Below are 15647 nucleotides of genomic sequence, written 5' to 3'. Positions count from 1 at the left end.
AACCGCCCCTCTCCCCTCTCTCCTCTCTCTCCCCTCACCCCTCTCTCCCCGCCACTCTATCCCTGCCTCTCTCTCCCTCTCTCTCCCTGCCACTCTCGCCTTCTCTCATCCCTCTCTCCCTCTCTCTCCTCTCTCCCCCCCTCTCTCTCCCCACACCTCTTTCCCTGTGTCTCTGCCTCGAGTCCTTGGTCGCGGGTCCCCTTGGCCTCGCCTGCAGCCCCTGCAGCTCCTCAGGCCAGCAGCTTCGGCGTGGGCTCTCAGCACAGCTTGGCCATAGAGTCCTCTCCCCTGTGGGGCCCAGGAAGACGGTCGTTGCTCTGCAGTCACAGAGAGCTGTGCACATGGAACTGCACCTGCCAGGACCTCCCTGGCCCTGAGTCGGGTTCATTTCCGTCAGGGGCTGTCCTCCTAGGTCTTGCTTAGGAGCTCACTGGAACATGTGGGGTTCTCAGATACGTATGGGTCTAGGGGAGGGGCAGCTGGCAGCAGCTCCTAGGGCTGGAGGCTGGAGATGAAGACAGGAACACACCGCGGGGTTCCTCCCCCTGCCCTGCTCCCTGCGTGGGACTTCCTGTGTGGGGCGCCCCGTGCAGCCCCAGCTGAAGTGGACTGACAAGTCCCAGCCGAGGCGCTGGGGGCCCTGAAGCACACAGTTGGCCTTCTGTGTGGTGGGCCTGGGTGAGGGCAGAGGAGTTTTGGTTCCTAAGGGTGGCTGGTGGTGCTGCTGGCTCAGCTGGCTCAGCTGAGACCGATGTGTGCCGGGCACACACTGCCCGTGACCTGTGGCCTCTGGGCTGGTGAAGCTCGTTGCAGGGCCTCTTCCTGGCCAGCTTTCTTACTGGTACGTCGTGTCCTTTACGACAGGCCCTGCTTTTCTAGGTCACTCGGTGGAACAGCCTCAGGCTCCTCCTCAGGCTCTGGGTCTGGCTGTTGAGACGCCCTGTGGAGTCCGAGGCTCCAGCGCAGACAGCGCTTTGGGGTCAGCTGTCCTGGCTCTGGGCTGGAGCTCTTTCCCTTAACGTTCTTTCTCCTACAAGCAGATGTGTTATCCTTTTAACGTTTGCCCAGGAACCAGATAGAAGTTGCTTAGTAGCTTAGGTGAGGTTTGGTTTCCCAGAACAAAGTATAAGCTGCTGTGCAGACAGACCAGCCCGTGAAAGCGCCCTCGCTCAGGTGCTGCGATGGCACTGAGGAAATGTTGGAACGAGCATGGCTGTTAAATGTTCACAGGACGAAAAAAGGATGAAGCCACGTGCCTACTTCTGACACGATTCCTTTGAAACGCAGCGTGAGGCTCACTCAGAAGCAGGGCCACCTGAATTCCGAGCTCACGGAGGCTGCTGGCTCACAGCTGTGGGGTGGCCTGGGCCTAACGCACCCCCACACCTGCTTTATGTTGCTCTTTTATGGGGTTGGGACCTCAAGTAGGTATCAGCTCATTTTTCTTGGCATCTTTATGTATTTTTCTGCATCCTCACGTTTTGTTCCATGAATTTAGATCCTTGTGGGTGGCATTTCCTCCCCGATCTCTAGGCCGCTGCTGTCAGAAGGCCGTGGCCGCCCTTTACATTCCTCGTGATAATTTAACTTTTCTATGTAATGTATATGGGGACACATGTTCTAGCCCATTCTCTCGTTGAATGAAAGTCATATAGAAGATGTAGGATATATGTTAATATGTACTATATTTAACCATATAAATTTTATATTTGTATACCTACACAAATTATGTACAGGGTGGGGCAAAAGTAGGTTTACAGTTGTTTGTATGGAAAATGTATATATATAATAGAGGAATATGCAAATCATCCAGGACTCTGTCACATCACGACCCTTCACAGGGTTGGGGGCGCTGCGGGGCTGCGGGGTGGGACTCCGGGTCTAGTGTGATTTCGTCCTGCTCAGGCAGACTCCCCTGCGGCCCCACAGCTGAATTCCGACGCCAACCTGGGGTTTACTAAACTTTACTGGAGCTGCTCCCCACTCCCCCACCCCCTGCCCCAGGACCGTGTGCCCACAGCAGGGGGCCCCGGCAGCCTCCTGACAGGAGGGCAGCCGGGGAGAGCCAAGTGGGGTGGGGGCTGCAGGGAGCCATGGAGGGGCGGGGTGGCCGGAGCCAAGTTCCCGGGGGTCTGAGGAGAGCGCCTGACAGGAGCCCGGACTGCAAAGAAGGAAGAGGAAGTGGCCACGGGGAGCTCTTCCAATCCCTCTGGACACCCTACCCCAGCCCCCACACCCCGGGGGGACGGGGAGGATAAGCGGACGGGGAGAAGACCCAGACTTGGGGGTAGCTGCAGCCTGCACCTCCGACTCCTGATCTCTCCCCGAGGCACCCAGGGCCTGGGCCTGGGCACGCCTCTCCCTACAACTCCAGACCAGGGTGGAGGCAGGCCTGAGCGGACCCCCAGGGTCAGACCCATCCCTCCCTCCACACACACAGCAGCAGCGCCTTCTCCACAGCGAAAGCGCACTGAACCTCGCTGGGGGCGCAGCTAAACTAGCCCACCTGGCCCCACCCTGGCCCGGCCCCGCCCTGCTCCAGGAGATTGGAGCCCCGCCCTGAGCACGTACAATTTAAAGAATGGCACCAAGCGGGGAGGCTTGACAGTTACTCCCCCTTCAGCCTTGCCGCCCCCCAGTGCCCCCCTACCTCCCTCCAACCCCCGCTGCCAGCGCCTCCAGGGACGACCACCACTACAGGGCTGCTGGCCAGAGCCCAACCCTCTGAGGCCTACAGAACCCTCTGCAAAGCTTCCATAGCTACAGTCCCAGGAAACAATCATGCCCTCCTCCCCTAATCAGCACCTGCTACCTGCGAGGGTACCTGTGGGCTTAAGAATAACAATCCCTTCCTGTTTAGACATCACTTACTTGATGAAACATTTCTAGGTTTATTAGCTCAGAACCTCCTCATGACAACCCAGTGAGGTAGGCGGAGAAGAGATCACAGTTCCCATGGTATGTGCGTATGTATTCAGAAATGAAGCTCAGAGAGGAAAAGTGTCAAGCCCAGTGGTTCCCAAGGTGCAGCACATGCCCCACAGGGGGCAATTTGATTTTAAGTGGGGGCAATTCGAGAATGAGTTAACAGTGAATTTTTTGCATTTCTTAATGGTTCTAGGGGGCCTCATCTACAGCGTATCCTACATAATAAAAGGCTAATATGCAAATGACCGAATGGTGGAATGACCAGTCCGGTCACTATGATGTGTGCTGACCACCAGGGGCAGACACTCAACGCAGGAGCTGCCCCCTGTTGGTCACTGTGCTCCCACGGTGCGTGCCGCTCAGCCAGAAGCCGGGCTCACGGCTGGCGAGTGCAGCAGCAGCGGTGGGAGCCTCTCCCGCCTCGGTGGCAGTGCTAAGGATGGGCCTAAGCTGTCAGTCGGACATCCCCCCAGGGCTCCTGGACTGCAAGAGGGCGCAGGCCAGCTGAGGGACCCCCCCAAGGGCACAAATTTTGTGCACCGGGCCTCTAGTAATACAATAATTAATCATACAAGAATAAACCATGTAGCCCAGCTGGTCTAGCTCGGTGGATTGAGCGTTTCACCAGGAGGTCACTGGTTCTCCCTGGCCCGTTTTGCTCAGTGGATAGAGTGGCAACCTGTGAACCAAAGGATTCTGGGTTCAGTTCCAGTCAAGGGAATTGGTTGCAGGCTCCTCCCTGGCCTGGGCTGTGGGAGCCCCTTTCACGTCCCGCGTGGTTCAGGGTTCCTGTTCAGGGTTCGGGTTCTGGAGAAGGCTGCACGCAAAATGAAGAGAGGCTAGAAAAGAATTAGTTTGGGAAATGGGGGGCCAGGCGGGAGTCCACCTCTAGGGGGAGGACTACACCCCGCTCTGGCTTTCCTATACCTTTTATTAAGGTTATGAGATACACCCATATCCTTTAGGCAGGAAATTCCAATAATAGACAATCAGCAAGAATTTACATATGATTAACAGGTGGAGGCTGCTTTAACTACCAATGTCTCAACTAAACAATGAGTGATTAGCTCCGACCATTCAGAGCAATTAAGGCTGACCAGCCTTCTGGATTCCCTTTTCACATTTCTCTCTTAGTGACAATGATCGGTTTCTGGCGCTGGGCCCTGGTCAGGGCTTGTGCAGGGAGGCAACCAATCGATGTGTTTCTTTCACATGGATGTTTGTCTCTGTCTTTCCCTCTCTATCACTCTCCCTAAAGATCAATGAGAAAATACCCTCCGGTGAGGATTAACAAAAAAGGGGGTGGGGGCGGGTTCCCCGGTTCTGTTCCAGTCAGGGCACATGCCTGGATTTCAGGCTCGATCCCCAGTGGGGGCATGCAGGAGGCAGTTGATCGATGTTTCTCTCTTATTGTTTCTATATTCCTAAAAAAAATCAATAAAAATAAATTTAAAGACATTTACAAAAAGCACTATTTAAAAAAAAGAATAAACTATCACATATACACAGCTGTAATCTGCCCCACCCTATACACACTTGAACATGGGGTACCAACTGCCTGTGCAGTTGGGATTCTGAGTACAACTTGAGTCGGCCCTCAGGGTTCTCGGATTTCCACCCTGAGCTGACCCTTGAACAATGTGGGTTTGAACTGTGCGTGTGAGTGGGCCTGGGCAGTTCAAGCCCATGCTGTTTGGGTTCCCTGCAAACACACCTTGCATTTCCCTGGCGAAGGTGGGAATTGTGCTTGTACAACTGGCTGGAGCAGAGCTGACCCTGCAGCTCCAGGCATGGGGACCCCCGAGAAACACGGAGCGGGAGTCCTGCAGGGACGGTCCCGGAAGCAAGGCCACTTCCCAGGAGTATTGCCCACAGTGTGTCAGGCCACTCCAGGAAACACACACCTCGTCCTCTGTGAGTGGGAAAGGCGCCACTCACTTCCCCAGTTACTGGGCATTTGATGCCCTTGGGTGCCGAGCTGGAAGCTGAGCATATCAGGGGGAAGAACATGGAAAATGGAACTGACTTCCGGGTCTTCCCCTTCCTGGCCATGCCCGTCTTTTGACGTTAAGTATCTTCACCTGCCCTTGGCTTCGGGCTTCATAACGCCTCTGCTCGAATGGCCTTGTCCCTTGGTCTGTGGCTTTTGGAAACTTGCTGGCTTTGGGGGTCTCGGGGGGCACAGATGTGAATCACAGAGCTGCAATCTTTCCCCAGGTGATGATAATGGGAAGAAGGCCAGCAACCCCAACCACTGCAACTGCATCATAGACCAGATCTTCACAGGGGGGCTGCAGTCGGACGTCACCTGCCAGGTCTGCCAGTAAGTGGGGCTTCGCAGGGACCTGCGCGTCCTGGCTCCTCCCAGCCCTGCTCGCCATCCCACACTGGGCCCCGGTTCTTCCGGGAAACTGACTTCACTGGATGTTGCTTATTAACGTGATGGTACATTTCCAACCTGCAGACTGGTGTTCTGAGAAGTTTCCAAAGTCTTTAGATTCTTGAGCGTCAAGTTTCGTCCCCCTGGCTGTGTCTTGCAGTGGAGTGTCTGCAGCACAGCCAGATGGGAGACGGGACACGTTTCATCTCGGCCGCCACTGGCACGTGTGGGATGATGTAGCTGCAGTGGTGACGGCACCAGGAATTAGGCCCCCTGAGTGTGCAGGTCGTCAGGCAGTGTCCGGGCTGCGGGGCTGTGGGGTGGGCATCTGCACTGTGCACACGCAGCGGGTGAGCTGTAGGCTGCGGGGCTGTGGGGTGGGCGTCTGCACTGTGCACACGCAGCGGGTGAGCTGTAGGCTGCGGGGCTGTGGGGTGGGCGTCTGCACTGTGCACACGCAGCGGGTGAGCTGTAGGCTGCGGGGCTGTGGGGTGGGCGTCTGCACTGTGCACACGCAGTGGGTGAGCTGTAGGCTGCCCCCGCCCCCCCTGCTTTCTTCAGGGCCCTGGAGCCAGGAGCCAGGTAAAGGGCCCCTCACAGAGGACATATGTGCTCTTGAGTGTGTCCCTCTGAAGTACTTCCTAGTTTCCTTTCCCATTTTCTCCCCAGTAGTGACCCTAAATCCTTTTGGTTCTGTGTGTAGAGCTCAAAGCTTTTATTGCTAGGAGAGTGCATTGGTGATGAAGATAGAAAAACGCTTTCCTTCACCTTCAGTGCACTCCCATGGTTTTCATTTCACTTCAGCTTTTTTTATTGTTGTTGTTTTTTTTAATATATTTTATTGATTTTTTACAGAGAGGAAGAGAGAGGGATAGAGAGTTAGAAACATCGATGAGAGAGAAACATCGATCAGCTGCCTCTTGCACACCCCCTACTGGGGATGTGCCCGCAACCAAGGTACATGCCCTTGACCAGAATCGAACCTGGGACCCTTGAGTCCGCAGGCCGATGCTCTATCCACTGAGCCAAACCGGTTTCGGCAGCTTTTTTTTTTTACTGTTAATCTTCACCTAGGTATATTTTTTCCATTGAGTTTTAGAAAGAGTGGAATGGAGGGAGGGAGAGAGAGAAACATACATGTGAGAGGCACATTGATTAGTTGCCTCCCACATGCACCCCATCCTGGACCAAGCATTGAACCTGCAACCCAGGAACATGCCTTTGACCAGGAATCCACCCACAACCCTTATGCTCTAACCACTTAGGAACACCAGCCAGGGCTCACTTCAACTCTTTAAGAAAGCCTGGTCATGCTCCCGTAAAATTTAAAAACCTATAATGGATTAATACTTGCAGTTTGTATAGGACAGAAGAGATTGGAAAGGAGTCGGTTTTGCCTGTAAGAGTGACAGATGCAGTTTTCTGTTAAGTAGCATCTAGATCACGGGCCATCACTCCCAGCAGTTGGGGCTCAGGTTTTACTATTGAACTATTGAACTCCATCAGCAGGAGACTATCAGAGTAGATCTGTTTACATTTCTGTAGTCAGGTTCCCAATCTGTGAATTTCCTGTTTGTATATCCTCCTATATAATAAAAGGCTAATATGCAAACCGACCAAACGGTGGAATGGTCGCTATGACACGCACTGACCACCAGGGGCAGACGCTCAGTGCAGGATCTGCCCCCTGGTGGTCAGTGGGTTCCCGCAGGGGGAACGCAGCTCAGCCAGAAGCCGGGCTCACTGCTGGCGAGCGCAGTGGCAATTGGCGGGAGCCTCTCCCGCCTCCGAGGCAGCGCTAAGGAGCAGTGAGTCGGCATCCTCTGAGGGGTCCTAGACTGTGAGGGGGCACAGGCCGGGCTGAGTGATCCTCCCCCCGCCCCCCCCCCCAGTGCACAAATGTTGTGCACCAGGGCCTCTAGTTTTGAAATAAATCTCAGGGAGGGAATTAGCTGGTGCTGCTGTTCAGCCTGGGAAGCTGTGGGTCGGGCACTGTGTGTGAAGTGTGCTTGGGGTCTGAGTTACTACCCAGGCTCAGCAGCTCCCATTTCCCAAGGCCGCTGGGGTGAGAGTCCATTAATTCAGAACCTCTAGATGTGGGGCCCACAAAAAAACTAAAACAATGGTGCTGATCTTCTGGGTGTAGAAACTGTTGCTTTAGGAGCAGACTTTGTCTTGAGTGGTTTGCACGATGTCCCTCCTTAGGGCCTTGGGAGCCCAAGATGCATTGGGTGTGAGTACACCCGAGATGTCATTTGCATCAAAGGGCAGAGCTGTGGCTCAGCCAGCATGGCTCAGTGGTTGAGCGTGGACCTATGAACCAGGTCATAATTAGATTCCTGGTCAGGCCACATGCCCAGGTTTTGGGCTCTATCCCCAGTAGGGGGTGTGCAGGAGGCAGCTGATCAGTGATTCTCTTTCATCATCGATGTTTCTCTCTCTGTCTCCCTCTCCCTTCTCTCTGAAATAAAAAATACATATATCTTTTAAAAACGAAAAAGGGGCCCTAGCCGGTTTGCCTCAGTGGATAGAGTGTCAGCTTGCAGACTGAAGGGTCCCGGGTTTGATGCTGATCAAGGGCACATGCCCGGGTCGTGGTCTTCGTCCCCATTAGGGGGTGTGTAGGAGGCAGCCAATCAGTGATTCTCTCATCATTGATGTTTCTATCTCTCCCTCTCCCTTCCTCTCTGAAATCAATAAAAATATATGTTAAAAAAAAAGAAAAGAGCCAAAACCGGTTTGGCTCAGTGGATAGAGCGTCGGCCTTCGGACTGAAAGGTCCCAGGTTCGATTCCGGTCAAGGGCATATATGTTGGCTGCGGGCACATCCCCAGTGGGGGGTGTGCAGGAGGCAGCTGATCGATGTTTCTAACTCTCTATCCCTCTCCCTTCCTCTCTGTAAAAAGTCAATAAAATATATTTTTAAAAAAAGGAAAAAGAAAAAGGGCAGAGCTGTGGGAGGATGTTGGGGTATACTCCATGAGGTGGTACCTCGGAAACTGTTTGTGGCTGTCGGTTCTCACTTGGTTTTCCATCTCCTTCTGCTTCCAGTGGAGTCTCCACCACAATAGACCCCTTCTGGGACATCAGTTTAGATCTGCCTGGCTCTTCCTCCCCATTCTGGCCCCTGAGCCCCGGGAGTGAGGGCAGCGTGGTGAACGGGGAAAGCCATGCGTCAGGAACCACCACGCTGACGGACTGCTTGCGAAGGTAAGGAACCTGCCAGCAATTTTGCAGAAAAACAAAGTGCTTTCCTTGCAGGCAGTTGTCTCTCTTGCCTTGAGGCTGTTCAGGAGTCAAACCCTAATCACTGTAGGGCCACCAAGGGTCTCAGTAGTTGTTTCTTTTACATGTCTCGTATGGAGCATGAGGAAAGGTATGACAACATGCAAATGGCTTCACTTGGTGCCCAATGACTCATACTGGTTTGTCTCATTTTTGCAAGGTGAGGAGATATTGTCCATCTAGCTTTGTATTGTGGGACGTCTGTATGTCAGCCATTCCACCCCATCCCCAGTGTGAATGAACCCCAGGGGACAGCTCCCTCACCTACTGTGGCTGATAACCTGTGCCAGAGTCTGCACTGAGGAGGCCCTCCCGCCGAGGCATGGGTGGAATGGACTCGCAGCTAACAGACTGACGCCTGGCCATGACTTCAGCCGAGGGGCTGTTATATGGGGCTGACTCCATATTGTTTTCCATAGTGGCTGCACCGGTCTGCACTCCCACCAACAGTCTATGAGGGTTCCTTTTTCTCTGCATCCTCTCCATCAGTTGTTTGCTGATTTATTGATGACTAGAGGCCCAGCGCACGATTCAATCGTGCGGGTAGGGTCCCTAGGCCTAGCCTCCTGCGATCAGGGCCATCTTCTGCCTGTTCGCCAGTCCCCAGGCCCAATGCTGCCTCCGCTGCCGCCACTGAGCTGCCAGGCTGTTGGGATCACCAGCTCATCCCCAGCCGCTGCCGCTGCTGCTGGGGCTTGAGGCGCTGACGAAGGGGAGCACGGCAGGGGATCCGGGTGCGGACAACCGGCTCCCCGCCTCCGATGGCAGCGGAGCTGGGTGTCCAGGGTGTTCGAGGCAGCCCCCCTCAGCAGCCGCCAATCCAGCCGTTGAGAGGCGGGGGGGGGGGGGGGGGAGGGGGGGGGGGTCCCGCGCCTCTCAATGGCCGGATATGCCACCCCGAGTCCCGCCCCCCAGCCTCCCACCACCCAATCGTGGGCTTAGCGGAGTGATGGTTATTTGCATATTGCCTTTTTATTATGAAGGATAAGCTATTCTGACATGTGTAAAGTGAATACCCCATTATAGTTTTAATTTGTATTTCTCTGATGATTAGTGACATTCAGCATCTTTTCATATTTTTATTGGTCATCTGTATGTCCTCTTTGGAGAAGTGTCTGTTCAGGTCTTTTGCCCATTTTTAAGTTGTTTTTATGGTTTTGAGTTTTATAAGTTCTTTATAAATTTTGGATATTAACTCCTTATTAGATGTATCGTTGGCAATTATATTCTCCCATTCAGTGGGTTGTCTTTTCATTTTATTAATGCTTTTCTTTGCTGTGCAAAAACTTTATACTTCAATGTGGTCCCATTTGTATATATTTTTTTTGTTTTTCTTGCCCAAGGAGATATATCAGAAAAAATATTGCTTCAAGAAATGTCTGAGATTTAACTGCCTATGTTTTCTTTGGGACTTTGATTGTTTTAAGCCTTATATTTAATTCTTTAGTCCATTTGAGTTTATTCTTGTGTATGATATAAGAAGGTGGTTTAGTTTCATTTGTTTGCACATATTTGTCTAATTTTTCCAACACCATTAAATAGACTGTTTTTACCCCATTGTATTTCATTTCCTCCTTTGTCAAATATTACTTCACCATAAAGCCGTGGGTTTGTTTCTGGGATGTCTCTTCTGTTCCATTCATCTGTGTGTCTGTTTTTATGCCAGTACCAGGCTGTTTTGATGCTATGGCCTTGTATAGTGTGATATCAGGTAGTGTGATTCCTCCAACCTTTGTTCTTCTTTCTCAAGATGGCTGAGGCTGTTTGGTTCCATAAAAATTTTTGGACTATTTGTCCTAGTTTTGTGAAATACACCATTACTATCTTCATAGGAATTGCCTTGACTATATAGATTGCTTTGGATAGTGTGGACATTTTAATGATGTTAATTCTTCCAATCCGTGAACCTGGTATATGATTCCAGTTATTTGTATCTTCAATTTCTTTCTTCAGTGTTTTATGACTTTTGATTATAAGTCTTTTACATCCTTGGTTAAATTAATTCCTAAGTAGATAGATATATTTAAAGCAATTGTAAATAGGATTGTTTTCTTAGTTTTGCTTCAGATAGTTCATGATTTTTTTTTTCCAGATAAAAGCCAAAATACTTTATTCCATTAAAACAAATAACATATATTCCTTTATTCTTTTCTTTTGTTTTAAATTATCACCCTAGGACAGTGGTCGGCAAACCACGGCTCGCGAGCCACATGCGGCTCTTTGGCCCTTGAGTGTGGCTCTTCCACAAAATACCACGTGCGGGTGCGCACGTGCAGTGCGATTGAAACTTTGTGGCCCATGCGCAGAAGTCGGTTTTCGGCCTGGGCGAGTCTATTTTGAAGAAGTGGCGTTAGAACACTCAAGGGGCCAAAGAGCCACATGTGTCTCGCGAGCCGCGATTTGCCGACCACTGCCCTAGGATATGGGTTTGTTTGGGTTTTTTTAGTTTTTATTTATTTTTTACATGCAATAAACATTAATATTTCAAGAAAAATGATCTTAAATATAATGTTACATGCAATAAACATTAATATCTCAAGAAAAACTTACTTTAAATATAATGTTATATACAATAAACACCAATTATTCAAGAAAAATAATCTTAAATACTAGAATAATATTACATGCAATAAACATAAATATTTCAAGAATAAAAGGATTTTAAGTATAATAATATTACCAAAACTGTATTAACATAGTATGATATCACAAAAGTTGTAGGAAATATTAAAAATCTGCAAATAACAGGATTACCTCTATCCTAAAATATTTTTTTCCCTCTGGCTCTATTTTTGTTAATAGTTCATTATTGATGTGCTAGGTGTACCAGTTAATAATGGCGGATTTTGTAATCAAAGAAAACACAATAATTTCAAGAGAAACATCAAAAGTGCTTTATTCAAAGTAATGTCGATTGCTAGCTACCCCATCTTTCAGGTAATTTGTGGATACCGTCCCGATAGAACTTTTCTTGTTTCGAGGCAAACCATTCAGAGACCCCATTTTCCACTTCTTCGTATTTTTTGAACTGCTGCTTAGAAAGTGCGTGTGCCATCGATCGGAACAAGTGGTCATCTGAAGGAGCAAGGTCTGGTGAATACGGCGGGTGGGGTGTAACACTTCCCAGGCAAGATCTTTTAACGTGCCTTTAACTGGTGTTGAAGTGTGTGATGTTGTGTCATCATGAAGCAAAATTACTTTGCCGTGTCTTCTGGCACATTCTGGTTGTTTTACGATCAAAGCATGGTTCAAATTGTTTGTTGTCGGTAGCAATCAGTATTAACGGTTTCACCTGGTTTTAGAAGCGCCTAATACACCACACCTTCCTGATCCCACCAAACACAGAGCATTGTCTTCTTTCCGAAGCGATTTGGCCTTGCAGTTGATGTTGATGGTTGACCTGGATCAACCTATGATTTTGTGCATTTGGGATTCTCAAAATAAATCCACTTTTCATCTCCAGTCGCAATTCCATGCAAAAAGAACTTCTTTCAAGCCGTTGAAGCAATGTTTTGCTGATGACTTTTCGGTTTTCCATTTGTCTTTTGTTCAGTTGATGTGGCACCCATTTTCCTTCCTTTAAAATCTTTCCCATTGCTTGTAAACGATCGGAAATTGTTTGCTGAGCAACGTTTAATCTTTCTGCAAGTTGTTTTTGAGTTTGACACGCATCTTCATCCAATAATGCTTGTAATTGTTGGTCTTCAAACTTTTTCGGTTGACCTGGACGTTCTTTGTCTTTCACATCGAAATCATCACTTTTAAACCAGCGTTCATGAGTATCTTGAGATGGAGCATGTTCACCATAAACTTCCTGAAGTATATGATAACTTTTTCTTCAAAATAAAGTAATATATTAAAACTTCCCACAAATGCTCTTTTTTTGGCACGAAATTCGACATTTTTAAGCGTAAAAATATCTATGATGTTAACACCTTCAGCAAATTTGACATATGAAGTTTTGAAGCTTGCTGTCAATACAACAAAGCAGCATACATATCAAATTGCATATATATATCAACATATGTGTAACTCCATTTATTGAAAAAAAAAATCGGCATTATTAACCAGTACACCTAGTATAAAACTGCAACTGATTTCTGGATATTTATTTTGTATCCTGCTACATTGCTGAATTTATCAGTTCTGGTAGTTTTTTGTGCAACCTTTAATTTAGGGTTCTCTATATATGGTATCATGTCATCTGCAAATAATGACAGTTTTACTTCTTTCCATGTTGGATGATTTTATTTCTCTCCCCCCATCCCTCCAAAATATGTTTTTATTGATTTTAGAGGGAAAGAAACATTGATTGGCTGTCTCTTGCACGCCCCTTACTGAGGATTAAGCTCACAACCTGGGCATGTGCCCTGATCGGTGTATGGGACGATGCTCAACTAACTAAGCCACACCCACCAGGGCTACTTTTTCTTCTTGTCTGATTGCTGTGGTTCAGACTTTCAGGACTATGTTGAAGTAAGAGTGCTGAAAGCACACACCCCTGTCTTGTTCGTGATCTTAATGGGAACACCTTTAGCTTTTGCCTGTTGAGTATGATGTAGGTGGTCACATGTGGCCTTTATTATGTTGAAGGATGATCCCTCTATTTCCACTTTGTTGAGAGTCTTTATCATAAACTAGTGGCCTGGTGCATGAAAAAATCTTCTACAAAAAAAGGGGATTAATTAGAGGAAATAATTTAATATTGTTATTTGCCCTTTCTCTATAATAGAAGTGTCAGAGATGAAAGAAAATTAGTAAAATGTATATGAAAACCTTCCTCCTGTCAGAGTCTGGGGCGCACCACAGGACCCAGAGTCAAATTCCCGCCCACCCACATGCGCCTCAAAATCACGTGAGACACAGACCCGGCCGGCCCGTGCCTCCCGCCCCCCCGGCCCCCATTGAGCTAGATCCAGACCCGGCCAGTCCCACCCTTGTCAAGCCCTTCTGGGCAGGGGACATAACCTCAGGTCCCCTGGCTCGGCGCCAGGTGGGGGACACGGCCTGAGATCCCCTTTCAAGCCTTGCTGGGTGGGGGACACAGCCTGAGATTCCCCTGTCAAGCCCCGCTGGGTGGGGGGCACGGCCTGAGGTCCCCCGGCCTGGTGCTGGGGCGGAGGGAGCAGTCTGAGGTCCCCTAGCCCAGCACCAGGATGGGAAGGGCACCTTGAGGTCCCCTGTCAAGCTCTGGTGGGTGGGGGGCGCAGCCTGAGACCCCCTGTCAATCCCCACGGGGTCAGCGGAGGGCATAGCCTCAGGTCCCTGCTGATTGCTCATTAAGGCTCCTTATGGGAACTTGGCCTCAGCTGTGGGTGCAGCCATCTTTGTGATGGAGTGATGGTCAATTAGCATATTCCCTCTTTATTGGATAGGATAGGCGCTGGGTTTTATCAAATGCTTTTTCTGTATCTATTGATATGAATTTTTATCCTTCATTTTATTTATGTGATATATTATGCTTATTGTTTGCGGATATTGAACCAACCTTGCATTCCTGGAATAAATCCCACTTGATCATGGTGTATAATCATGTTAATGTATTGCTGGATCTGATTTGCTAATACTTTGTAGAAGATTTTTGGCATCTATGTTTATCAGGGATATTTGCTTATTGTTTTCTTTCCTTGTGGTTTGGAATTAGGATAAGGCTGATATTGTATAATGAGCTCGGGAGTCTTCCTTTCCCTTGAAGGAGACTTTTCTTTTTTTTTTTTAAATATATTTTATTGATTTTTTTAGAGAGGAAGGGAGAGAGATAGTTAGAAACATCGATGAGAGAGAAACATCGATCAGCTGCCTCCTGCACACCCCCTACTGGGGATGTGCCCACAACCAAGGTACATGCCCCTGACCGGAATCGAACCTGGGACCTTTCAGTCTGCAGGCCGACGCTCTATCCACTGAGCCAAACCGGTTTCGGCTAAGGAGACTTTTCTTGTTTCCTGACTCACTTGTGAAGCTATTCAGTCCGGGACTTTTCTTTGTTGGGAAGTTTTTTTTGTTTGTTGTAATCCTCACCTGAGGACGTGCTTCCACAGATTTTAGGTGGAGTGGAATGGACACGGAGAGAGAGAAACATCTGACTGGTTGCCTCATGCACGCACCCTGACTGGGGATAGGGCAGGAGTCTTTTTATTACTGCTTCAATCTCATTCATTGTAATCTGTTTACATTTTTCCATTCTTCTTGACTTAGTTTTGGAAGATTATATGTTTCATCCAGATTGTCCAATTTATTGGCATATAGTTGTTTGTAATATATTTTACAATCCTTTGTATTTCCTTGGTGTCAGTTGTTATTTTGCCCTTTTTATTTCTGATTTTATTTATTTGGGCCCTCTTTTTTTTTTTTTTTTTCCTTGATGAGTTTGGTTAAAGGTTTGCCAAACTTGTTTTCTTTTCAAAGAACCAGCTCTTGGTTTCATTGATTTTTTTTAAGTATTTCTTTTTAGACTTACTTATTTCTGCTCTGATTTTATTATTTCCTTTCTTATATTCACTTTGGGCTTTGTTTTTTATTTTTCTAGTTTCTTTAAGTGCAAAGTTAGATTATTTGAGACTTGTTTCTTGAGGATCAGCCTATGATACTATGAATTTTTCTCTTAGGACTGATTTTGCTTTGTCCTACAGATTTTAGGTTGTTTGTTTTGTTTTCATTTGTTTCAAGGTACCTTTTGATTTCTTCCTTGATCTCATTGTTGACCCGTTCATTGTTTACTAACATGTTATTTAACCTCCATGTCTTTGTGTATATTTCAGTGTTTGATTGTGATTGATTTTAGTGTCATAACATTATGGTCAGAGAAGGTGCTTGATATGATTTCAGTTTTCTTACATTTATTTAGACTTGTTTTGTATCTTAACATGTGCTCCATCCTAGGAAACATTACATGTCCACTTTTAAAGAATGCTCTGAAGATAACAATTAAATCCATCTGCTCTAGTGTGTCATTTAAGGCCGCCATCTCCTCGTTGATTTGCTGTCTGGAAGTTCTATCCATAGATGTTAATGGGGTGTTAAACTCTCCTCCTGGGACTGTATTAGAGTCAGT

General features: G+C 48.2%; 1 protein-coding gene across 1 annotated transcript in view; it reads left to right on the top strand.

Annotated features, from left to right (window-relative positions):
- The window catches only part of USP22 (ubiquitin specific peptidase 22), a 59994-nt gene that overhangs the window by 36623 nt on the left and 7724 nt on the right, over positions 1-15647 (top strand). The window contains exons 7-8 of the mRNA XM_079798495.1: positions 5146-5251; positions 8360-8518. Of these exons, the coding sequence (XP_079654621.1) occupies positions 5146-5251; positions 8360-8518 (265 nt within the window). The remainder of the gene's footprint in view (positions 1-5145; positions 5252-8359; positions 8519-15647) is intronic.

The sequence above is a fragment of the Cnephaeus nilssonii genome (assembly GCF_951640355.1).
Source record: "Cnephaeus nilssonii genome assembly, chromosome: 19".
Classification (NCBI taxonomy): Eukaryota; Metazoa; Chordata; class Mammalia; order Chiroptera; family Vespertilionidae; genus Cnephaeus; species Cnephaeus nilssonii.
The sequence above is the reverse complement of the archived record's forward strand: the minus strand, read 5'-3'. Positions and strand labels throughout refer to the sequence as shown.